The 23,401-nt window shown below is 37.8% G+C and overlaps 5 protein-coding genes across 8 annotated transcripts; 1 reads left to right on the forward strand and 4 right to left on the reverse strand.

Annotated features, from left to right (window-relative positions):
- The first annotated feature begins 408 nt into the window (after positions 1-408).
- On the forward strand, positions 409-7,195 carry LOC119991118 (probable protein S-acyltransferase 22). Of its 2 annotated transcripts, XM_038837333.1 has the most exons (9): positions 410-854; positions 938-1,051; positions 2,488-2,892; positions 3,226-3,294; positions 3,375-3,446; positions 4,068-4,196; positions 4,370-4,450; positions 4,638-4,832; positions 5,861-7,195. In XM_038837333.1, the coding sequence occupies exons 1-9, from the start codon at positions 813-815 to the stop codon at positions 6,638-6,640; spliced, it is 1,887 nt and encodes a 628-aa protein (XP_038693261.1). In that variant the 5' UTR covers positions 410-812; the 3' UTR covers positions 6,641-7,195. The 2 variants fall into 2 exon arrangements, with proteins under 2 accessions (XP_038693262.1, XP_038693261.1); XM_038837334.1 differs by lacking the exon at positions 4,370-4,450 and having other exon boundaries at positions 409-854.
- Positions 7,196-7,392: 197 nt separating this feature from the next.
- LOC119991119 (ACT domain-containing protein ACR11-like) lies at positions 7,393-10,539 on the reverse strand. The gene is made up of 10 exons (XM_038837335.1): positions 10,262-10,539; positions 9,866-9,920; positions 9,652-9,777; positions 9,368-9,462; positions 8,810-8,894; positions 8,645-8,704; positions 8,275-8,330; positions 7,954-8,059; positions 7,764-7,832; positions 7,393-7,654 (listed from the first exon to the last, which is right to left on the reverse strand). The coding sequence occupies exons 1-10, from the start codon at positions 10,396-10,398 to the stop codon at positions 7,592-7,594; spliced, it is 852 nt and encodes a 283-aa protein (XP_038693263.1). The 5' UTR covers positions 10,399-10,539; the 3' UTR covers positions 7,393-7,591.
- Positions 10,540-10,947: 408 nt separating this feature from the next.
- On the reverse strand, positions 10,948-13,574 carry LOC119991120 (cytochrome c oxidase assembly factor 5). The gene is made up of 3 exons (XM_038837336.1): positions 13,454-13,574; positions 13,255-13,359; positions 10,948-11,334 (listed from the first exon to the last, which is right to left on the reverse strand). Exons 1-3 carry the CDS (start codon positions 13,520-13,522, stop codon positions 11,293-11,295), a joined length of 216 nt encoding a protein of 71 aa, XP_038693264.1. The 5' UTR covers positions 13,523-13,574; the 3' UTR covers positions 10,948-11,292.
- A 1,193-nt stretch (positions 13,575-14,767) lies between these two features.
- Positions 14,768-16,091, reverse strand: LOC119992301 (transcription factor bHLH87-like). Its single transcript, XM_038839011.1, has 2 exons — positions 16,068-16,091; positions 14,768-15,966 (listed from the first exon to the last, which is right to left on the reverse strand). Exon 2 carries the CDS (start codon positions 15,950-15,952, stop codon positions 15,041-15,043), a length of 912 nt encoding a protein of 303 aa, XP_038694939.1. The 5' UTR covers positions 15,953-15,966; positions 16,068-16,091; the 3' UTR covers positions 14,768-15,040.
- A 1,623-nt stretch (positions 16,092-17,714) lies between these two features.
- LOC119991277 (uncharacterized RNA methyltransferase BT_0643) lies at positions 17,715-23,354 on the reverse strand. Of its 3 annotated transcripts, none has more exons than XR_005466200.1 (10): positions 22,866-23,354; positions 22,202-22,444; positions 21,741-21,902; positions 21,318-21,427; positions 20,243-20,351; positions 19,301-19,456; positions 19,075-19,190; positions 18,836-19,002; positions 18,100-18,508; positions 17,715-17,983 (listed from the first exon to the last, which is right to left on the reverse strand). XR_005466200.1 is itself a non-coding variant. In XM_038837599.1 (10 exons), the coding sequence occupies exons 1-10, from the start codon at positions 23,232-23,234 to the stop codon at positions 17,876-17,878; spliced, it is 1,671 nt and encodes a 556-aa protein (XP_038693527.1). In that variant the 5' UTR covers positions 23,235-23,347; the 3' UTR covers positions 17,715-17,875. The 3 variants fall into 3 exon arrangements, 1 of the variants encoding a protein (XP_038693527.1); XM_038837599.1 differs by having other exon boundaries at positions 18,100-18,230; positions 22,866-23,347; XR_005466201.1 differs by lacking the exon at positions 17,715-17,983 and having other exon boundaries at positions 18,100-18,232; positions 18,346-18,508.
- Positions 23,355-23,401: the final 47 nt, after the last annotated feature.

A 23,401-nucleotide genomic window follows, 5' to 3' on the forward strand; every position in this document is an offset into this window, starting at 1 on the left:
CTCTACTCTAGTCCCTCTCCTGTTCTAGTGTCCTGTCCTCTGAAATTGTTAATTAATAGCTCTCACCCCCCTCTTCCCATATTCTAAACTCTACAACTATGAAATGATCATGTGGTAATAGTTACAGAGCTCAAACACAGCCATTCAACCAGTTGTTCACTCTGCCCCACTTATTTTCTACAAACAAAACCCACACACTTTGTTCAATTCTCGATCATTTAAATCCGCAATGATTATGATATATACTTACACATATACATCTGCATTAGTTAGAATGAATAAGCATGAACAGAATGAGTGGTTGGTGCTAGCAATAACAAAAGCAAAGCTGTCTGTCGGATGCAGAGGCAGTGGGTTCTGTCACATGATTTGCCCGCGGAAAAAAATAAAAGTAAAATGGTAATTATACTATGCAACAAAAGGAAAACCAGACACCTCTCTCTCTCTCTCTCTCTCTCTCCCCCCAGTAAAATCTCAAAAAGCTTCACAAGAAACAATGAAAAAGCCCTAAAGACCACACACCCTCTCTCCTTCTATGACCAGAGAGGCTATGATTGAGTTAAACAGAGAAGAGCTTCCTTTGTTCTCTTCCTTCCTCCTCATACCCACCACCAGTTCTTCAATTCCCAGCTTTTTTTGTACCCATCTCTGTCTCTTTGATTAGACCCATCTTAGAAATAGCGTAGCAAATGTAAAAGCGTTGTTGGGTTAACAATTTGTTTATAGGGTAAAAGAGTTGTTTTTGGCTTCTTTGTGTTCAGCCACTGCGTTCTACTATTTGCTTTGTACAATCTTTTCTTTCTGGGCTTAAGATGAGGAAGCATGGTTGGCAACTCCCTTACCATCCCCTTCAGGTATATTTTTTTCCCTTTATTACTGTTTGGCACTTTCTCTTATCGAGCTTGATTTTGTTTTTCTTTGATTGGACTCTTTGAAGGTTGTGGCTGTTGCCGTATTTCTGGCATTGGGGTTTGCCTTCTACGTGTTCTTCGCTCCTTTCGTTGGGAAGAAGATGTTTCAGTATATAGCCGTCGGAATCTACACTCCTCTTGTAAGCCATTTCACTTTCCTTTTGATTTCTCTACATAGACATTTGTAATCTTTTTTGGTTTGTGGAAGAACTGAGATCTGTGCTCTTCTGTTATGGTGAATTCCCCATAGTCACTCGTGTAGCTGTATACCTGATATCTTTCTCTCAAATTAACTCTGGCTTATGCTCTCTTCTTTTTTTTTTTTGCACACATGGGTCCTTAATTGTATTCTCTCTGTGAATTATACCACATGGAAATCATATTTGATTTGCTAGATCAAAGTTATTCACTTGTTTAGGGAATAGCATAACTTATGATTTTCCTGTTTATGTTAAGTTATACTGGAATGTATTTTTTTTCTGTAATTTTAGGGATGAACTGACTATGTCATGTTGGGAAGATTTCAAGCCATCGATGCTGCTGTTGAATAGAATTTATTGGTTCTTCCTATTGCAGACATTTCTTACTGTTTAGATTAGAAGGGTTCTGCTTTTGCATAGGAATTTGACAAAAATTTGATCCGCTTAGTGAATAAAAGAGTTTGCTTTATGGAACGGTTTCAGGCATTCACATTGTTTTATTTTTGTATGGTATTTAGTATTCAGACAAAGGTCTTAATTTCTAAGTGCTGTTGGAATCTGAGCAGTGAAATATATGCACAATAAGTTACACATTCTTAGCAAATAATTACATGAGCACCACTAGATGACTTTAATCTCTTTAATTCATCACTTTATTGTTAGAAGGAGCTATACACCTTAAATGACTAATTAAGTAGCTGGCAACTTGTGCAACAAGGTCAAAGTAAAATGGTGAACTTATAAAAATTCGTGACTTCATATCCAGTAAAATTTATAGCGGTTTTTGATCTGTGGCCATTGCTCATTCTGGACCTTATGATCTAAACGCTTACAACCCTATAAAACTATCCATAATGTTTCTTAGTAAAGCTCTTTTGGTACTACATTCTGTAGGATTTCTGCAACTTCCATCTATGTCCTTTGGCTTTGTACGCCATACTGTTAGTGACTAATGAGATCTCTGCCTCGCCAATCCTTGCATTGAGAAATGGTAGATAGTGGCATAAAAATGTAGCCAAGGCAATTTCATCATTACATCTGTAAATGCGAGACTCAAGAGTAGGCATATTAGAATTCTTGGTATTTATCAAATATTTAGCTGAGGCCCATATCCGTAATTCCTGTAAAATTAAAGTCATTAATTTCAATGACATTGAGTGCTTGAAATTGGCCAGTGATTTATGAAATGCATTCATAGAGATTATTGGGTTGCAGTGTCCATGCATGAATGTGCTAGATTTGGCCTTGTTCTCAGGTCATGGTTGATGAGAGATACATTTTTTAATATGATGTAGACTCCAATTTGAAGCATTCTGTTTCAGGATCTAGATGTGTTCTTTCTTTGATTGGAACTTTAACCACTGTTGTTTTTCTAGATTGCCTGTGTTTTCGGCCTGTACATATGGTGTGCAGCTGCTGACCCTGCAGACACCGGAGTTTTTAGGTCTAAAAAGTATATCAACAATCCAGGGAAGGGGAAGAATATCCAAGCAAAGGATTCCAAACTAGCTGTGGACTCAACTTCATCTGTGCATGAGTCAAATGCTCCTTCAATTGTAAAGAAACATGCTGATTCAGATGTCATGAGCGCAGATGTAACTCCAAATGACCCCAATACTGACATTCAAAAGCAGAGGGCCTTCAGAGATAAACCATGTTGTTTCCTATTGGTCTTTTCACCTTGTGCTTTTATCTGCAATTGCTCAAATCCAAATGAGGAATCCTCTGAGCAACAACTGAGCGAAGATGGAACGTTCTATTGCAGTTTGTGTGAAGTTGAGGTTTGACAACCATTTGAGATCATTACAATTATATTTTTTTAAATTAGTTGTTTGATTTTTTGCTTAGCTGTATGGAGATATTGAGGGGCTACTTGTCTGGCTTGATATACAGAAATCAAGCATGTGACTTGGGGTTTGTCTATCAAGAACTACTTTAATTACATACCTTGGTTACTTGACCAATACCGAGATAGTGATTCTTTAGGTAACAGGGTTACAGAGAGTTATTCTTTAGCTCACAGGGTTACACATATTTGATAACTAAAATATTCATGCATTAATCTGTGTTTGACTATTTATGGAGTTGCTTTTCCATTTATTAATTGTCTGCAGGTTTTCAAGTACAGTAAGCACTGTAGAGTTTGTGACAAGTGTGTAGACCGCTTTGACCATCACTGCAGGGTATACAGGATCTTGATTTGTTGAAAATATTACGTTCTCTGATTATTCTACTAAGTGATTTTTATCCCTTGCTTTTGCAGTGGCTTAACAACTGTATAGGCAAAAAGAACTATCGGCAGTTTTTCACCCTCATGGTTTTTGCTCTCCTCTTGGTAAGCATGTGTATCAATCTTCTGCCTAATGGTCAAGCCGAAATTGTTAGCATTTCCTATCCATGGTATCCTATTCAAATCACTGATGTTTCATGTTCCTCATGCATAACCTTTTAGCATGTCCTCTAGGATATATCTTCTGTGGCCTAAATCCTTCCTGTCTCCTACAATGGTTTCGTATCACCACTCTGTAGGAAAGAAAAAGAAATCTAGTGAGAATAGAATGCAGCAGCTTGGACTCGTTATCCTGACATGGTATATTTCCAAACATTCTGGAAATAATATGTTTTCCTTAAATTGAACTGTTCTGAAATTTACCCAGTTCTTTGAATATTTCACATAGTTCATTGTCCCTAAAATCTGCTGTCTCTTTGCTCCTTTATGTCATTTGAATCTTTTGCTTCAAAGGTTGTTTACTCAATACTTTCCCAGTCATGTTCCAAATGAATATTGGACAAAACCCTGGTATAAAAAACTTATCTTAGTTGATGCTATGATATCCTCACGCATCGGGCCAGACGATCAACCCAGAGTAAGCCTATTTATTTTCAAGTCATTTTCATTTTATTAGTTATTGACAGGTATGTACATGGTTTGTGCACCTTGGGCTTGAGATTGCAGCTTATTATACAATGGTCAACTGGAATCCTTGTACTGGTCTGCTGTTTTCTTGAGCGGAAGCGATACTCTGTGGATGTCTCTTCCAAGTTGGGAAGCAGTTTCTCTCTGGTTCCCTTTATTATTGTGGTGGTAAGTTTTCTTATGGACATATATTACACATGTTTTCCTTTTCAGATTAGCTTACATCCAGCACCCGCCTGAAAGAGAGATTAAATCAGATGGTTGAGGCTTAGTAAATGCATTTGGTGTTTGATACCATTCAAATCCTCTAGCCAACTAACAACTTATAATTACATTCTCAGTCATTATGCACCATTTTGGCCATGATTGCAACGCTCCCTCTGGCTCAGCTATTCTTCTTCCACATCCTTCTCATAAAAAAGGTGATCTTGTCACTTCCAATTGTTGAGCTCTGGGGTTTATTTTAGATCTGGATAAATGGGATCTTGTCCCTTTTGTTCCCCACTCGTGTGTGATATTATTGACTTTTTTTTTTCCTCTTTTTGTGACGGTTTCTATGTCAGGTTAATATGAAACCAGCTAACAAAGTGTCTTCTGCACATGTTTCAGGGGATCAGCACTTATGACTACATAGTAGCATTAAGGGAGCAAGAGCAAGAGCAAGAGCAACAAGTAATTGGGGGTCAGCAGAGTCCGCAGATGTCTACTGTCAGTTCACTTACTGGATTAAGCAGTGCAAGCTCCTTTAGTACTTTTCACCGGGCTACATGGTGCACACCTCCTCGTCTGTTTTTGGAAGATCAGGTATTTCTTGGACCAATGCACTCCGTTTCTTGGACACATATCAGCATGATTAAGAGTCCGTTAATTACTCTAGTACTCAGAATTTTGCAAAAAGAATTGTGTTCCATTGGTTGAGAGTTTTCTAGATGATCAATTGCCGTACTTGTGAAATACAGTTTTTGGTGTTTGGAAGCTACATGAAACATCAAAATGTAACCTCTGATTGCATGTATTTTTTGTTCAGTCGGTGCCCACTAAGGTTTTTTTTTTCTTTTTTTTTCATGATCTGGAAGGCCCCAGCCCAACGGCTACATTGTGACCCCTGGACCAATTTTAAACCCGGGATGGTCACCCCATACACATAGCGGGCCACCAATTTAGTCTTGAGTTGATGCCCAATGCACAAGTAAGAATAGGCTGAGGCTCATAATATGGCTCTTAACCCCTCTAGGAAGCAGGCCCGTGCCATCGGTTCTTGACCCACGGAATCCAAAAAACCCCAAGGAATTACGTCCCCTTGGTTCGAACACCCGACCTGGAGGATCTTTCACCTCTAAGCTCGATTATATAACCACTAGGCTAATGCCAAGTTGTTTGGTGCCCACTAAGTTGATAATGGATAAAACAAAACTCTATTATTAAGTTGACAGGAAAACTCTTTTGAGTGATGCTGCATTTACCTTTTCTTGTATTGCTATGTGAACAAGGATCCTTCTCAACTCTTCTTCAAATGCAATATATCATGGGGAAAATGAACTGATATACTATGCGCTTTTTAAAAAATATATATTTTTGATCTGATGCAACCCCCTACGCTTTGTTTGTAGTATGGGGATGTGCACATTAAACATTATTGAGGCACAAACAAACTTGTTATTGGTCAATTACTAAGATGCACAACTGTCATTTAGATTAGTCAAATTTCACCTGCCTGTTTAGTGCTGTTAGGATGAAAACTAGGAGAGTGGTTATATAGGATGCGATGAATGCAATCATCATTGCTATTACTATTCATGATGTCTCTGCATTTTTTGGTTTTTCTCTTTCAGTTTGATGTTGTTCCTCCAGAAATTCGTTCTGTAAGCTCATTAGGGAAGAAGATGGTAGGTGAAGAGCCAGTCAAGAAGAGGAATCCAGCAGTAAAGATCAGTCCATGGACATTAGCCCGATTAAATGTAGACGAGGTTTCAAAAGCTGCTGGAGAGGCAAGAAAAAGGTCTAAGATTTTGCATCCTGTTACACGACAGGAAACGTCTTTCGAACTAGAAGCAGACAGCAGCTTTGGCAGTAGTGGCCGCAGAGTGGTTGCAAGGCCTGACAATAATAGAAGGCGAGCTAGTAAGCGAATGCGCCTTCCAGCTGACCTACCTGTGGAGCCTATAACAAATGTCTCAGCTATGGCTGCTGAGAAAGGTTTCAGTGAGACATCAACTAGTTTGGCCCCTCTTCAGCTTGAAGCGCGCAGTGCTTTCCAAACAAGTCGTGCTATGTCAACCTCTGCTGGTGTTGTTGCTTCATCTCCTGAGAGTAGTTTAGACTCACCAGACATACACCCATTTCGGGTCTCCTCTTCAGGAGCTGAAGAGTCAAGACAGCTCACAGGTTTTTCAGGAAGTGGTGCAGTTGCTCAGAGGGGAATTCCATTTTCAAGGTCTACAAGTGATGGGTATGAAGCTTCTGGTGGAGAAGATAGTGACCAGGTTCCTTCAAGGAATGTCCAAAGGTCTGCGAACTGGAATAATATTCTCTTTAGTGCTGATCATGATGAGAGGCTTGTCAGATTGAAGACATCATCTTCGTCTAGCCATGTTAGCGATAGAAAGATTTGACAAATAATGAGTTACTGAAGTTTGGTGTCTTTTGACTTGATTGATGGAAAATTTCTCCAAATTCTTTAATTTTTGGGCCAGAGAATTCCAACAGCTAACTGGCCATCTTCAGCATTGCCTGTTTAAATCTGGTGATTTGTTTTGAGCCTTGAATTGGGAGGCACAACTTCATGAAGAAGACATGACAGGGCCGTAAAAGATACAAGTCACTGCTTGCTTTATAAACTGCATGCAAGCTTCTTCGAATCCCTGAGCTCTTTGTTCTTTTACTCTGGCTTACATGAAGGCAAGTTGGCTCTTTCAGTTGATTGTGTTAGGAGAATTCGTGTTTTGTTCACATTTACATTCTTTGCAAATGTACTTTGTTATCTACTGGATTTAAATGTCAGAAAAATGTAGATCATGTGAGATTTTGATGAATCCTAGACTTGCCTTAGAAAAAGGATGTCATCTAGGTTTTACTTATCTTCTATGTTCTTTTAAGACCGTCTTTATTTGTCTTCTATGTTTTTTAAAGACTGTCTTTGTTTTATTTTATTTATTTTTGTAAGCAAAGACTCTTTATTTTATTTTCCATCTTTGCATGATAGAGCAAAATTCTTGCTATAATAGAGCACATTCTTAAGCGAGGAAATTTTGCATATATGCTGCAGTTACTAGCGTTTTCGCACCATTTGGTGCAGCACCCCCGCTAGCAGGTACCCTAGGGGGTATCCGCTATGGGATACACTGGACCAAACGGGGCCTTCCCAAAGAACCAAGAAGTTGGAGATCATATATATGCAGTTGCATTTCACACGGTTACCAGAATACAACAGCTTGAGTATCATTTTACAGTACCATTTCATTACAAATTCATTTGTTTACAGTCCATCTATGGGGATGGGGGATATCTTTGTATGTTAAAGTAGGCTACTATTGTTCTGACAATTGGTCAGCTGCTAGAGCGGCTCAAAAACTTGCCTCTTCAGTTGTCGGTCGCCTCAAGAAGTAACGTAAACTATTAGCCAGGACCTACAAATTTCACAGTGCACATCAATATAAATGTAAAGGCAAATTGAAATACATGAAAGTACCCGAAAGCTGTTCAGGTCAAGACTTTAATATGGATTAAAGATTTCACCTGTTGGAGAGGCTTGATAATGGCTTTACCCCTGTAGCTGACATGAAACTTAGCCTTAGCCAACAAACCCTGCATGCCAGACCAAGAAATAGTGAAGCGAGAATGCAGTTTTATTAACTATGTTTGGAGCAAAAAAGGACGGGAAAAGAGAATTAATGATGCAATGAGTAGTTAAGATGTAATCTAACACCTCGGTGTCAAATTCTCCAGATTCGACAGCAATGTTAATATCACTGATAATCTTTACAAGATCCACCAATAATCCAGGACGATCAACAGTCTCGACGTAAAGCAAGCTGCAATTAGACACACATACGCACATAAATTTTAAGGAAGTTGAAGCTAAAAACACATACTCTGCCAACTTCATCGTGAGGGAAAAAAAATCATCCTGCATCATTAACGGCAAATTGCTACACAGTGAACAGTAAGCAATTATCGGAATAAGGTGAGAACTGTTAAAAGTCACGGACGCTCAACAAATCAAAATAAAATCCAAAAACACAATTACCTTCTGTCAGGACTGTCATCATTAATGCTTATGCGAGTTGCTATATCCACGTCAACCTGAAGAATTTCAAACACAACAAATTTGAGCCAGGATTGATGTGGGACTTAAATGCTCCTATCAGTACAGTAATAGAGACAACTATTCCCAGACAGCATCAGTTTCGACCACAAACATGAAGAAGATAAGCATATTTTTTTTCTTAATTGCCCTTTAAAAAAAGGCGTATTTCTTTTTCTTCGCTTGTTAAAAGACCAAAAAGAATATGACAGATGCTAAAACAATAAATGACTTGCAACAACCTTATCTATACCACTCTATAGTGTGCAAGAAGAAATCTACAGGAAACGAATCACAGTTTCAAATCAACAACCTGTTGTTTTGGTGGGACCATACCAAATGCCATTCCCATTGCCAGCTGGGAACTTGATTCCTGGACGAACAGTTCCAATTCAGTAAGGCAAGACATTCAGATGGGTCTCCAATTGAAATCTCAAGACAAAAAACCGAAAAAAAAAAAATGTTCAGCAATGAATACCGGGTGATATTGAAGTAGATTGTTTATAATAGTCAAACGAATTTCCTCAAGCAGCTCTGGATCCTCAATTTTTCTACCAGTATCCCTACAAACAAGCTCCACAAACAAATCAATATCAGTTCAGAACAGTTACCAAGTTGTTCAAATTCTTAGTTTGTTCATGGAGTCAGTAATCACATTACAGGAAATTTTGGTGAGAGCAAATATACTTTGCCCTGCACGACATTATCTAAAACTGTTACTGTTATTTGAACTAATGATGATTAGGAAAATGGAGGTAGAGAGATTTGAGGGATAAGTTCTTAATTCGAGAATTACAAACATCGATTACATAATTTTCAGCTCCATCTCATCCTTTCAGTTTCAGTCATCTACAGTTCTTCAGTAACAAACCAAAGCAGTGGAGCATTTTTTGATAAATACATCAAATTTTTGAAGAAGATAAGGAATGAAACCCACGCATGGCACAGAGCTACAATGAGCATGGACCAAGTAATAGAATTATAACCTTTGCATTCGGACATAAAAAAACAACCATATCCAGCATCTGTTACTTACGCTCTTGTGATGGAAAATTTGTTGTGCTTTCCAGAAGAATCCAAAAAGACATTTGCCTTCACAACATTAAGCCCGAGGTTTTTAAGGGCATTCATCTACAACCCATATACTGATGGTTAAATGTAATCACAAAAGTGCATATATTCTTAACAAAAAGACAAGGATAGATGACACAGACCTAATATTTCTTATCCCATAGAAACTGAGATTTAGAGATGGTTGAAGTAAAAGATATGAAATGACAGTTATATCAACAAAAATTACAAAGAAAAGGGGTATCATACAGTATCAAGAAGAGCTCCGAGGCGATCACCAAAGGTTATCTCCACCACAGTTGCATCAGGGTCAGAGTCTTGATCAATTATAACTTTAGGAGTCGGAATTGTATCAGTCTCACTAGTACTGCCGTCCTGCTAAGCGAGTCTTGGCTTAACCACCCATAGAACTAAACCCAGTTATAATCATCGGCACCTACAATGACTTACAGTTGTTGCATACCTCTAGAGTAGCTGAAGTTGCTCGCGGAACAACAGCAGTTAATGACGAAGATAATCTGACAAAAATACAGTTATTAGCAGAAAGTGTCACGAGGACGCAAAGCAGTGTTGATGTAATCTAAGACAGACCTCTCACTATGATATTGGATCAGATTGAATTCAAAAAAAAGATTTCACATTGACAATTTATTCAATCATAAGATTAACCCCAAATCCAAGGATCTCAAACTTGAGTAGAACATATCACCTAAAACTTAAAAAAGCTCAACATTGAGCAAGAGAATTAGAAGTGAAATTGAAAAGAAATTTCAAAACATCAAAGTAAAAAAAACAAAACTCATCACCATTAACCTCAACTCAGCTGATATGAACGAAAATACACAAATTTGACACATACCTTGCGCTCGGGTACCTGCAGAGGGAACTGGGATAGGCCCTGACGAAGAACCCAGTGAGAGTAGGAGCTGCAAAGGCTTTGAGATTTTTGTCATTGAAGTGAAGAGCAGACTTGGCGTAAGCTGTAGCCACAGCCATTCTGAAGCCTTTTTTTGTTTAAAAAAAAAATGCGGAAATCAAGAGGTAGAGAGTGGAACCCAAATGCGTTGGAGAGTTATCGTAATACCCGCCATGAGAAACAAAGGAAGCGTACACTCTTTAAGTCTTTATCACTCTCTATCGATGATCCCCGACGTCCGTTTGCCTTTATTGATTATATATTTTTTTTACATAAATCAATAGCGACGTGTGTGGTCAGGATCGTAGCCTTCGCCATCACTATATCATCTATTGGGGGTGAGTAATATATAATATAATAATAATTATAAAACTATGATTGGGCAATTTTTTTGGGATTATGATCGGGCAGTTATCATCCAGCGGGCTTTTGCAATAATTGAGATTGATGAAGGAAGATGTGCTGAAGATAATGTTGGGGGGTCTGTCAGTTGCATTGGTAAGATTGACGTTGACAAATAGTCCACATAGAATTTGAAGAATTTGCATCAAAAACCTTGGCTACAATGATGCGGTTATGTTCATGACTACCGTAGGAAGGAAGGACATGTATGTAGCTGCTTACAAACCTAGGGCTAGGAATAGGATTCATGCAATGCCATATTATGAAGAGAGGCGCCTAAAGTCCAACAGATTCACAGGAAGATTATTCTCATAGCAGCTAGACAGGACTACGAAGCAAAAATTCAACAACCAATTTACCCTTCTTCATGCAATACAGCTCATTCCAAGTCGAGGAGGAAAAACTATTTGAGCCAAAACATATACACAATTTGGATTGCGCCTTCTTTAGTAAAAGCCAGAAGATTTCAAGGAAAACAACATTCAAGAACAGTCTCTTTCAGTTGTATCAATTTCTCTGTAACTTCAAAACTCCAATGCCGTAAGTTTCTGTCAGTTAACCATGAAGTCTTACTAGTAGCCTTTGTTTCCACGAATCCTAGCTCTCATATCAACCTGAAAAATCATGCCAAGACTGAGCTCGTAATCCTCAAAACATTGAAAAAAAAACTCTTTTTGCTCAATGTGATTCAGTCTCACTAGATACAGAGCGAGATGACCATAAATTATAGGGAACTAAGGCAACACAGTAAAATCACTTGAGATAAAGGAAAATGAGGGAATAGGAATATATAAAATATCTACAAGACAACAGAATATCTTTATTCCTCTCAAATCAACACCAAATGGTGTTAGTTAAGTCTGAATAAACTAGCCCATCGCCCCGGGCGGGTCATTACAATGGAATTAGATTGCAAGCATCAACAAAGTTCACATCAATCTATTTCCTTCATGGATAGAAGGGCAGATGTTAAAAAGCAAATGAAGAATTGAGGCCAAGTCTAAATGAGAATTAGTTCAAGCTCTGCTAAGCGTTTAGAAACATTTCTGGCCCATACAGATGCTCGAGGTTTGAAAAATATAAAATGTATATCTAGTACAAAGAAATAGGAAAGCATGTGGCATTACTAATTAATAACTCAATCATTCATAAATGAACAGGAAAAAAAACTGCAAATGATACAGCTTGTGTTTTTGACACAAGGGATGTTTATGGTAATTTAAAGCACCAGAAAAGTTTTTACACTGTGAACAGGCTACTTTGGAAAGTAAAGAAAATGACGGTTGGGGACGGTTGATGAGTCCTCATTATACTCGTACTCCTAACACCACTAAACTTTCCTCCCCAAGTGGACCATTAATTAACAGTAAGGAACTGAGACGCTTGTTGAATTTGCAGCTCAAAGTTTAAAATCATCCATACAACTATCATTTCTAACTATGTTAAACTTTGCCCAGTCTAATCACAAGACGCCAAAGAAATATTTGTCAATGCCGTTTAAGAGTGCATCCAAGCAAAAAGGCACACTAAAGCTAATCACAACAACAATTTCCCAAAATGTAATCATCTGAACATATCATTTGTATACTAATAGGGTGGATTTTTACAAAAAATGCGAATTCGATGTTATGATGCAGTGATAATGATTTCACAGAAGGAAAAATTAAAAGACATAGAAAACACGATCACTATCCAAGAATAAAGCCATAGGCTGCATAAAAAGTTAAAAACTTACGCTATGAATGGAGGAAGGAGGAAGGCAAGGGTCACAGAACAAGAGTTCTCCCCTCCCTCACTGGGAAGAGTTATACGTAGGAGCAAAAATATTCTTAAGGACATTCAAGCCCTTCAGCATAAACACTTTTCTTACCACGCAAAATGGCTGTGATACAGAGGTACATGATTCCATTAAAAAAGCAGGTATTAAGTTCCAAATTCACCCTTACAAATCTCTTTGAATTTAAAAATTGGGACACATCTCTGCATATCTCCATTCTTGTAAATAGAAACACATAAAAAATCACAATTTCTTTTGCGTCCTCTCTTTCAAACTCCAAGCAGAGTATTGAGAAATATAATTGGATTGATTCCAGCCAAGGTTATTTCAGTGCGCATGATGAAAGGGAAATGCACAATTTTGTTCAATTCGAGTTCAACAAGGCTAAATTCCTCCATCTACTAACAAGGGCAATGTATTCAAATCAGTCTGCATTTCGGGATTTTAAAGTAGATTCTCATAAGAGCAATGAGACAACCAAAATCCGTTATGTATTTGTTTAAACATATGCCAAGTTGCCAACTGACTAGAATGATTTCAGTTTAAATAGAACTGTGCCCGTCAGACTGTCCAAGCTGAGCAGGAAAAAAAAACTCGTCAACTCTGTTGAGAAGAACAAATTAACCATAGGACAACAATACTCAGCTGAACACAAATTATACATATTGCATCAGCCCTAGACCCTAAACCCTAAAGCTTATATATTAGTCCCTGATAACAAGAAAAGCAGAAGATTGAGAGAGGGAAGAAGGCATGCCTGGCCTCTCTTGCAATTGAAGTAAGTATCCCTAAGACCCATGCACTCGCTAGGTATGGAAGGGCTCTTCTCTGCGGCACATTCTCTGTATGAACGATTCTCAACCTAATAACAAATATCAGAATACGAGTTAAAAGCAAATATCAATAATAGGATTGAACATTGAGCTGAATTGAATTGAGTGATAAATAAAAGAAACCTTAACGCAATCAGATTCGCTTAAACATTTGACAAGTTCCATCGCTAGTCCCTTGCAAGACTTCGCCATTTCCTTTCCGCGCAGAGAGGGGGAGAGAAGTTGGGTGCGGGCTCCTACTTCAATGCAGATGGGCTCGATATTTAAAGCATCAAGAGGTCCAGGTTTTTGGGCTCTTTCTGCTTTGCGTGGAACTTTGGGCCTCACGAAGACACTTTCGGCTTTTCGGGCTTGGACTTGGGCTCAAAGAGGCTGCAGGGGGGGGCTATCTTGGGCTTCGGCTTTGCAAAAGTACAATCTGGGTCAGATCTGAGAAAGGTGTTCTATCTTGGGCTCTAATCTGGGTCAGTTTCTGAGAAAGGTGGGCTCTAATCTGGGTCAGTTGCTGAGAAAGATGGGCTCTAATCTGGGCCAGCTATGTGGACTAGGTAAGTAGCTCGAGCTGAGAAGATTTCGTGCGGGCTACTGCGCATTGTATGGACGGATCCAATTCCAAGGGAGTAATCAATTCAAAAGCCAAGCCAATAATTCCTACGGTTGAGTAATAAAAAACCCTATGCTAGTAACATGTATATATGTTGAAACAAACCAGACGCATGCATATTTCTCAGCCTCCTAAGAATAAGAAATCAATCAAGATTCAAGATTGGTGACTGCCTACGCAATAAAAAAGCCAAGCCAATAACTCCTACGGTTGAGGTGGTGACGTTAGGTTTGATTCCCGGAACAGACCACACATGCATGCAATATATATACATATATCATAACCGTCTAACAATTTTTCTCTTTCTTTTCTTTAACGTTACAATAATTATTTGAAGAGTAGCTAGCTAGGTTGTTGCATATATATCCACGCAATTTTTGGTTATTTTCTGCATTGTCTAAATTTAGAAAATATATAAAAACCCCAATCAACATCTCCTTCAATTCAAATATCAATTATAAATTTATAACATGGGTGATAAATTACATGTTAGTTTCATATTCCCTTCTTTTTTTTTTCCATTTCTTTTCATTCAATCACCGGAAATTAACTGAGGATTATTGGATGAATTCTTTCCATTTTATTAAGCACATCAACATTAATTCTCTGATATATATATATTCATCGGGACAACATGCATGCTTGTAGAGTGTGGTAAGCATTTGAGAGAATTGGTGAATTTCAAGGGCACGCTTTGGATTGAATTAAGGAGACACAGGACCCCTTCACATTTTTTTAAGAGAATGTCTCCTACGCTACATTGGTTTGCTAACAAACTAAATTAAATTAAACACGCCTCCACTTCACATCAAAAGATGTACTTTCATTACAACAATTAATTATAAATACCTGAATCTCCACTTCTTTCTAGCCCCACCAACTTGAAAAGTTAAGAAAAAGATGTCATGATGGATGGTAACTGAAACATAAAAGATAAACTCTACTATAATCAGCTAATTAAGGTTTTGACTTTGTCACATACAAAAGATGTAATCATCAAGCTTTGATTGCTAGCTGCATGCTGACAAGTTTTGATATGCTGATGATGAAATGAAATGAAATGATGGTTAATGTTATTTTATGGATTGTGGTTAACATCAAGATTACTAGGGTTTTTGGTTGATATTAGGCAATGAAGAACAGAAAACTAGATTAGCATGGCGGGAAGGAGGAGGAAGAGGGTTTCTATGGCAAAGCTGATTTTCAAGTGCTTTCACTTGTGACCTTAAGAACTTGAGGTAGTTTGCAGCTTCATCCAGCATTGATGCAGTGTCCATCTTGGTTCCACCAGGGACTAGCCTTTGCAAAACCCTAATTCTCTCACCAATTCTCTCTCTTCTCTGCCTTGCAGCCACTGTTTGTGGGTCATTTGATATTCTAACATTCTTCCTCTTTGGCTTCTCCACCACATCCAACCCTAAATTCACCGGCCTAAATGCCGCTGCACGGTATATAATCTCCTTCATTTGTGCAATTGCCTCTGGATCAGGCTCCTGGTCTGGAGATTGGAAATTGATGTTTGATGATGAGCTTATCGGCCTCTTCTCCCATCTGGCTTTCTTTGAACTTGGTGGAATATTGTTGATCACCCTAAACACCCCATCTTGATCAGTTTGAGCAACACTAATGCTTCTTTTCGTGGAAACAGACTTGGCATGTTGATGTGAAGAAACTTTATTAGTAGAGACTGTTTCGTTCATATTAGTACTATGATCAGACTCTCCAGATATAGCGGATCCCAAACAGTTTGGGATAAGACTCGGAGGATGATGACGATCAGACTCTCCGGAACGAAAAATCATGGAAATACCCTCATTAGTGCCTTCCACTGATGTGTCTGTGTTGCACTCGGTAGTAGTGGCAGCCAATATGTTGAAACCAATATTCAAAGGAGAAAATTGAGGATCTAGACTGCTCATCATGAAATTCATATCCGAGACTCCATTAATGGAATCCAAGCCTGGATCTGCACCGCTACTCATCATGAATATTTCCTGATCAACATAATATTTATCCATTGATGATGGAATTCCTGTTAGAGAGGAGGAAATTACGAGTTCCTAATTAGCATATATATATGGGTGCCTTTGTGCATCTATATACATATATGTACAAATAACAGTAACTACATACCAATTCCAGATGCACCAATAATGGAGACTGGAGAGAATAGAATGGTGTTAGTTCTCCTCTAATAGCTCAAAATGAAGCAAGATATGAACAATAAAATGTGTTTTGTTGTAGAATTGATGACAAAAGCTATTATGACTTGCAAGGCTATATATGGTACTTATAATGGTGCAGTAGCTAGGTAGTATATAAGAGAAAATTAAGGGAGATGAGAAGCTTAATAAAATATATAGATAATTAATAATAGTATAATATTGTTATTTAAAAAGATAAGGTTTTATAGTCAGATTGGTGGGGCGTGAAAGAGTATATATGTAGTTTTCAACATGAGAATCATAGAGAGTAAACATATATTTTATATAGATATATCTATAATTAATTAATACAGTGTTTTATATGATTTTTTTTTTCTAGAAAGCTCTCTCTGACATCCTTTTGGTTGCTAATGCTGTTTACAAGCACGCGAACTGTAAAAAGTTATCCCCCTACAACTACAAAGATTCTTCACTAATCATAATATTAATCATGGCCAAACCCAAATTGTTTTCACTTAATACTAATCAAATTATAATTATTATTTGTATAAAACAAAGTATATGAATGAGACTGTCCCGCCTTAAATATCTTGGTAAGATGTAGAGGGTTGAATGGTTGATCTGATGCAGTGGCTAGTGGTGGAAGCTAAAATTGATTACCTTGGACTAGAATATTTTATAGAAGTAGTTCACTAAAAAATAAATAAAAATTGAGATGGTAGAAATATAATATTGTGGAATTAAGAGCCCATTGTTATATTTTTATAATAGGGAAGGAAAAACGAAGATGTTGGCAGGCAACCAAAGGCACATGGTCAGAAGGAAGGAAGGAAGGAAGGGATATATATATATATGGTGCATCCAAGGATCGATGATGACAGAATTTTGTCTCTCACACTTGTCCTAATTTGTTTCTTTGCTTTTCATTTCACTATAACTATCTAGCATCTGGTTTCTGAATCCTAGCCACGTGCGCGCCATGACTACAGCTGATAAGTGAATGGGTTCCCATTAGCATTTGCTTATATATTCCTTTTGCCACCTTCTCCTCTCCTCTGCCTGCAATTCACTTCTCTCGTTTTCTTTATTTAATTTGATATATAGATAATTTGTCAGTTTTTTGAATGATGAGAATATATAGGGCATCACCATTTCAAAGCATTTCTTCAGCTGTGGCCTCACAAGTGAAATTTAAAACGGTGCAATGACATGTATTTTTTACAATGCAAGCAGAACTGCAGAAGCATTCTGTTAAAATACAAGTCTCATTCATATTTATAAACAAAAATTGCCCCATTTCAAAATCAACAAATCACTCTTCCAACACAACCAAAATGCCCTACCCATTTATGAACAAGAACACAGGAACGTATTGACAATCAATGCCAAATATTTCCAATGGTATAAATAAATGAGCAACTGCTCCATGAAAAATAATCAATAAAAACATCGCACCTGCTATTTTTCACCCGGAATATCCCAGCAGATAAACTATTTGTATTCTGCATCTGTCATTCCTCTTAATGCCGAAAAATGAAGCTTTTCAACAGCAGATATATGGAAAATTACATTCAGCCATACCAAAGCATAGAAACACTTCTTTTGTGGGCTGAAGCTTCACGAGAGTTCAAAACTTCTCTCTCTTTAAATATATTAAGGAACACCAGCACCTCTATCAAAATCATCAAGGGAAGTTGAAGATCTGATCAGAATTACAGCCTTGGCCGCAGTGCGTGCAGATATATGAGACCCTAGGCATGAGAGTACAAGGAATGGTCAACGGAGCTCTAATAGGCACACACATTCAATATGAGGAGTGTGAGGAAACATATCCACTGGCTGTACACTTATGAGTTTGTAACATCCCTTGATATTTTGCTCAACCTACCCAAGGATTCAACATCAAAGTAGTTTAGACAAAAACAGTTTTGAATTGTGTGAATAAATTTCAGAGAACCAGAAAAGGAAAGAAAAGCAAGCCCTTAATAACAGTGACATACCACACCGTGACAAAGGTAAGCTAGGTCACGTGCACATGTTGCAGGATTGCACGATACATATACAATGCGTTGCGCCTTAAGCTTTAGCAGAAATTTAATCAATTTCATGTGCATGCCAGGACGGTTGGGATCTACAAAATTTTGGCACAGTAGACAAGGTGAAGTCAAAAATATTCTGATGAAGTAATTAATTTCAGTTGAATATTCCCTAAAAGCAAAACTTGTAGAATCTTGCTGCAACCCACTTTCATGTCAAGTGAAGAATGCATAAATCAATTCTACTTGAACAAACACCCCCACTGCCTCCCACTTACACACAGACACATGGACAGGAGGACACAAATTGGACCAGAGAAGGAACCTTATTTACCAAGCTTAAGCAGTCCAAAAATGCAACAAATTTTACCACCTACAATTCAGGAGAACCATCAAATCACAGTCCAATGATCATCTAAGCACCACTTTCCGAGTAAACCAGCCAATTCAGAAAAATAAAAGCATGCCTTTTAGGGGGAAAAAAATAGAACTTGGTAGGCTAGAAAATTGTCCACAACCTATAAATCCCACCTTCTTCCCCACCTTTCCCTCAGAGTCATACACCAAGTATGACAATGATTTGCTACCTCATCAATCATACCAGAAGAAAAGAACTACTATTGTTTTAAGGAAAATGATGAATTTGAAATTCTAGTAAACAAGAAAATAAGTTGGGTGAATTAGGCCAATGACAGGTAACCTGAAATAACAACATCAGGCTTGGGGAAATTGTCGCCAAAATTTGCATCAATCTTGTTAAGGTCGCCTTCTACAAATGTAGCATTGTTGATTCCATTCCGCTTTGCATTTTGACGAGCATCTGAGATGGCTTGAGCAACTACTTCATATCCATATACATGGTTAACCCTAAAAGGGGAGGGAAAATTGTCATTCCAGATGTTAGCATCCAACACTTGTAAACCAAATGAAGAAATTTACCTTCTCGCAAGGGTCAGGCCGATGGTACCAGTCCCACAAAATAGGTCAAGAACAATTTCTGAGCCATCTCCTCTGAGACAAGCGCAGTCTTCAACAAGTTTATACAACACCTCTGCCTAAAAAGATTTTTTTCTCAACTATTGAAAGGGTAGTTGCAGCAATTATGGAAACAATTATGCAAGCAATATGAGCTGGTGAGCAGAAAATCCAATTTGCCATCACAAACCTGAGAAGTATTTGTCTGGAAGAAAGAGTTTGCTGAAATTTCAAATATAAGTCCTCTTAAGGTCTCTGTAATGGAGGTTTTCCCATACAATGTGTACTCTTCCTCCCCAATGGATGTATTGCCAACAGAAGTATTAACATTATTTAATATGCTCACCTATCAGTCAATAAAAATAACTAGTTATAAACAGAATTCAAAGTCTGCTGGGATCAATGGTATTTCAGAGCCAAAATAAAAGGAAGTAATTTCAATGAAACTTAACAGCAATGCAGTGAGTTTTCGCTGAATCATATCAAACATGCCAGATTTTTCACAAGCCTAGGGACAGTAGGTCAAAAAATGTCACTTCTACAACTTTCAAAACTCCATCTCATATGTTTTCTCCTGAAAATTTTCACTGAAAAACAATAAGTAGAACATGGCTGAAGCAATTTAATCACTTCCTAAAACCATAAACATTGAAGCCCCATGTGACCATGCAATCGTTAATAATTTTTGCTTTCAAGGGCTAAGGAAACTAACTAACTCATAACAATTTGTCAAACATAATTCTCCACAACCACAATCCCATTCCTTTGACCCTCACCAAACCAACCCAGTGCATCAACCCTCCTTTACCTAAACAGGGCAATATCTTCTCCATTACCCGAACAAACCAAAATACAGGCACTTGTGCCACTGAGGAGGAATCTTCCTAAGCACAGCTTGGAGTAGGTTTGGCTCAATCTTTGCAGATCTTTGTCCAATCCTGTTGCTCATTGGCTGATAACTGAACTTAAATCATTTCTCATTTTATAGAAGCCAGTCCAGACAAAAGGAATATTCTTAAACCTGACAACTGAAGATGTGCAATTGATTAAAAAGTAGCTTGCTCCAAATCCCAAATAAAAAAGCAGAAATATCTTTTTTGCCCAACGTAAGGAGTAAAGTTCTTATACGAACCACTTCAGGAATAACAGAAATTTTATCAACTAGAGGCTTCAGCAGCTCTGGCTTGTAAGATGAGGTCACAAAATTAACCATAAGTTGGGGTGACCCAGTCTTCACATAACTGGAAAAAGAAATAAATAATGAGGAAATAAGAAAAAGTAAGCAGATAGGCATGTGCACAGGAGCCCTTATTGCGTGGTCTGAAAAGAGTAAATATAGGCAAACCTTACCCCACATCTGAGAGAGGCTATTTCCATTATTTAAGCCATAAGGCCAAGGTTGCAATGCAGCAACTTCATTTATGAGGCAAGGCCCGCTCTCATCCGTGTGTGTGTGTGTGTGTGTGTGTGTTTGTGTTGTGTGTGTGTGTGAGAGTTAAAACATAAGAGAGAGAGAGAGAGAGAGAACGACAATGCAGAATGAATTGAACGATTCATGAGCTCAAAGTATGATACCATCATAAATTATAAGTCCATGAATTTGCAGAAGACTAAACAATGCAGGTTTAGAGTGAGATACTCTTGTAGAGGCAATTGTAAGAATTACTTTAGTGCTTCATTTACGGAAGTACTTTAGATGGCAGACTCATCTCAGTGCTCATGAGGCGGATGTCAAAAATTGGCGGTTCCCAATAATAAAGATGGAGTCTCTATTGATTTGAAATACATAACTACATAAGCTAAATTCTCATAAAAAAAAAAACCCAAAATGTAATTCTGACCATTAAAAATCTGTTTGATCTATCACATCTTCCTCTTCCCACATGATTTAAAAAAATATGTTTGGAAACAATAATTTAAGAGATAAGGAAAAAAACATTAACTAAAGAAAATGTTAAAATAGACATGCAACTTAAACCCAGGACCATCAAATATGAGAATTAAGATAGCCATTGAACAACAAGTGCTTAATTGAATCAATGTGATCTTTAAGTTCATACCTTTATAACATCACTAAGATCATCAAATAACTAAAACCAATTTATTAATGATGTCAATCAGTATGGGATATTTCATCCCAATTTTTTTTTGGGTCAAAAACTTGAAGAAAAACACGTCGTTCAAATTTTCTTTATCCATAATGGTACCTTCCAGTTCTTAGCATTAGATGCTTCATAAATCCACCATGCGAATGGACATCATATGGAGTAAGACCTAACCGTGGATCTCTCCAACAATCTTGAACAGCTGCAAGAACCTATATATAAAAATGTAAGTAAAAATGGCATAGCGACTAAGATTATCTTAGATGGTGGTGTTTCTCATGCCAGCACACACACAAATAGCTACTCTTATGATAATTATCATTTCATTGTAAATGTTGGCTACCATTGCCACAGAAAAATTGCATTATCACATTAAAGTTTATGCAAAATGGGGATTCTTTGATTACATTCATATATGCTGAGTAAAATTAAACGCTCTAACTGATAATACCAATCAACATAATAAGTATTTAAAACAAATCCCACATACAAAAATACCGACCCTCAATATAAGATGTGCCATACCTTGTTGGCAGGATCACTTTGTAACAAGCACTTATCAACATTGAGAACCTTATCAAAATAGCCAGGAGAATGCAACCCCAGAGCAAAATTTGAATTTCCATCTTGTTTCTCTTGCAAAGAATCTCTTGTTAACCATTTTTTTGAACCAAAAGAGAACTCCATCTGTAAGAACAGGAAAGTAGCAGCAAATAATACTTTCACAGTTTCACATAAATACTTACAAAAAAAAAGTCTACTATTAAATAGTTCCAGCGAATTGCAAAAGTGAAAAAAGAAGTTAGGGATTCTTAAATAAGCAGTCAATTTTCACACCAGATTTATATTTCAGAATCTCACATAAAAATATTTTGCAGGATGATTAGATATTTTTGCACATATCAGGGACATAAACAATTCATAAGCACCACATGCGAAAAAATGAGCACAGACAAGTATACTAATTGAAAATAGTTTCCACTGACCTTATTTCTATAATGAAATTGAATAGCACAGGGAACAATGGCCTTCATAATGGTAGCGTATTCTGGGCTATTAACAGAGAACTTTCCAACATGTACCAAGAGTTCATGGACCTGTTGCTCCTTTGCTCTAAGCTGAGCCTCATAGGATAGATTCTGTGTTTTACAACCTCCACAATATGAAGCATATTCACAAGGGGCATCAACAACGTCCCAATGTGGAGAGACTGTCTTAACTTTAGTTGCCTGCAATTTTGACAACCAAAATGGAATCATAAATTTTAGATATAAAGTCACTCCTAGTGAACCAGACTCACACAGGACTGGGAAGAACTTACCCTCGCATTGCTGAGGCAGGTTGCAATAAAGTAACTTTATCACTAGGCCATGTTCACTGAATGCTTAACTACATAATTTGATTGATAATGTTACTACAAATTCAATACATTTACCATTTACACAAAAAACCAACCAACATGGCCGCCAATTTCTACCCGTCCATTTACTCATCAAATCTCCCAAAAGGCCAAATTTTGAACCAGAAAAAAAATTCCTTAATTTTTTCATCAATATTTTACCATCAAATAAAACCCACAACTTTTATTTGCCTCTTCACTTAGTGAATTGTAAAATCAACAGTAGGCACAGCAGTACAGAAGAAGCTAACCTCAGCATAGCTGCCCTTCTTGATGCGAGTCACACGCCCAATGAATCGCTCGCCAGGGAGTGCACGGTCACACATGACGACAAACCCAGAGTCTGCGATCTTGCACACGCCTTTTCCCTTAAATGCCAATGAGTCGCAAACCAACTCTACGGTTTGACCTCTCTTAGGGAAGTACGGAGCTGACTTCCTAGTGTCACCGTGGGCTTTGATTTTTTCGGTGTCGGCACTGGTGGGTTGATTTTGCTGTGATTCTTGGGTAGGAAAGGATGCCAGACAGGTTTCGGACTGGAGTCTTCGGAAATTGTAGAGCAATGGGCGTCTGGTCGTGAGAGTTAGGTGCCGAAAGCTATTGCTCGACATGGTCACCATGTCTGGCCCTTGAGAGCTTCACTGGATTGGAGGCTGTCTGGCTGTCTACACTAGTCTCATTCCATCTCATATCTTGACCGTGGAGTCCCATCTGATGTCAGCAGTAGATTTTGTTTTTACCGGCAAATTTATCCCCCATGCTGAAATGGTCTTCCATGAAATCACTT

This window comes from Tripterygium wilfordii, chromosome 22 (genome assembly GCF_013401445.1).
Source record: "Tripterygium wilfordii isolate XIE 37 chromosome 22, ASM1340144v1, whole genome shotgun sequence".
Taxonomy (NCBI): Eukaryota; Viridiplantae; Streptophyta; class Magnoliopsida; order Celastrales; family Celastraceae; genus Tripterygium; species Tripterygium wilfordii.

Excerpts from the sequence above, each read along its gene's own strand:
- LOC119991118 (XM_038837333.1), top strand. The coding sequence starts at position 813 with ATGAGGAAGCATGGTTGGCAACTCCCTTACCATCCCCTTCAG. Across the intron at positions 855-937 it reads TCCCTTACCATCCCCTTCAG|GTTGTGGCTGTTGCCGTATT; the intron begins GTATATTTTTTT and ends GACTCTTTGAAG. Across the intron at positions 3,295-3,374 it reads GCTTTGACCATCACTGCAGG|TGGCTTAACAACTGTATAGG; the intron begins GTATACAGGATC and ends TTGCTTTTGCAG.
- LOC119991119 (XM_038837335.1), bottom strand. The coding sequence starts at position 10,398 with ATGGCTGTGGCTACAGCTTACGCCAAGTCTGCTCTTCACTTCAATGAC. Across the intron at positions 9,778-9,865 it reads CAACTTCAGCTACTCTAGAG|GACGGCAGTACTAGTGAGAC; the intron begins GTATGCAACAAC and ends CTCGCTTAGCAG. Across the intron at positions 8,705-8,809 it reads ATCTACTTCAATATCACCCG|GAATCAAGTTCCCAGCTGGC; the intron begins GTATTCATTGCT and ends CTGTTCGTCCAG.
- LOC119991120 (XM_038837336.1), bottom strand. The coding sequence starts at position 13,522 with ATGGCGAAGTCTTGCAAGGGACTAGCGATGGAACTTGTCAAATGTTTA. Across the intron at positions 13,360-13,453 it reads GCGAATCTGATTGCGTTAAG|GTTGAGAATCGTTCATACAG; the intron begins GTTTCTTTTATT and ends ATTTGTTATTAG. Across the intron at positions 11,335-13,254 it reads TCAATTGCAAGAGAGGCCAG|GTTGATATGAGAGCTAGGAT; the intron begins GCATGCCTTCTT and ends ATGATTTTTCAG.
- LOC119992301 (XM_038839011.1), bottom strand. The coding sequence starts at position 15,952 with ATGGATAAATATTATGTTGATCAGGAAATATTCATGATGAGTAGCGGT.
- LOC119991277 (XM_038837599.1), bottom strand. The coding sequence starts at position 23,234 with ATGGTGACCATGTCGAGCAATAGCTTTCGGCACCTAACTCTCACGACC. Across the intron at positions 19,457-20,242 it reads TTTCTGTTATTCCTGAAGTG|GTGAGCATATTAAATAATGT; the intron begins GTTCGTATAAGA and ends ATTGACTGATAG. Across the intron at positions 19,003-19,074 it reads GGCCTGACCCTTGCGAGAAG|GGTTAACCATGTATATGGAT; the intron begins GTAAATTTCTTC and ends CTCCCCTTTTAG.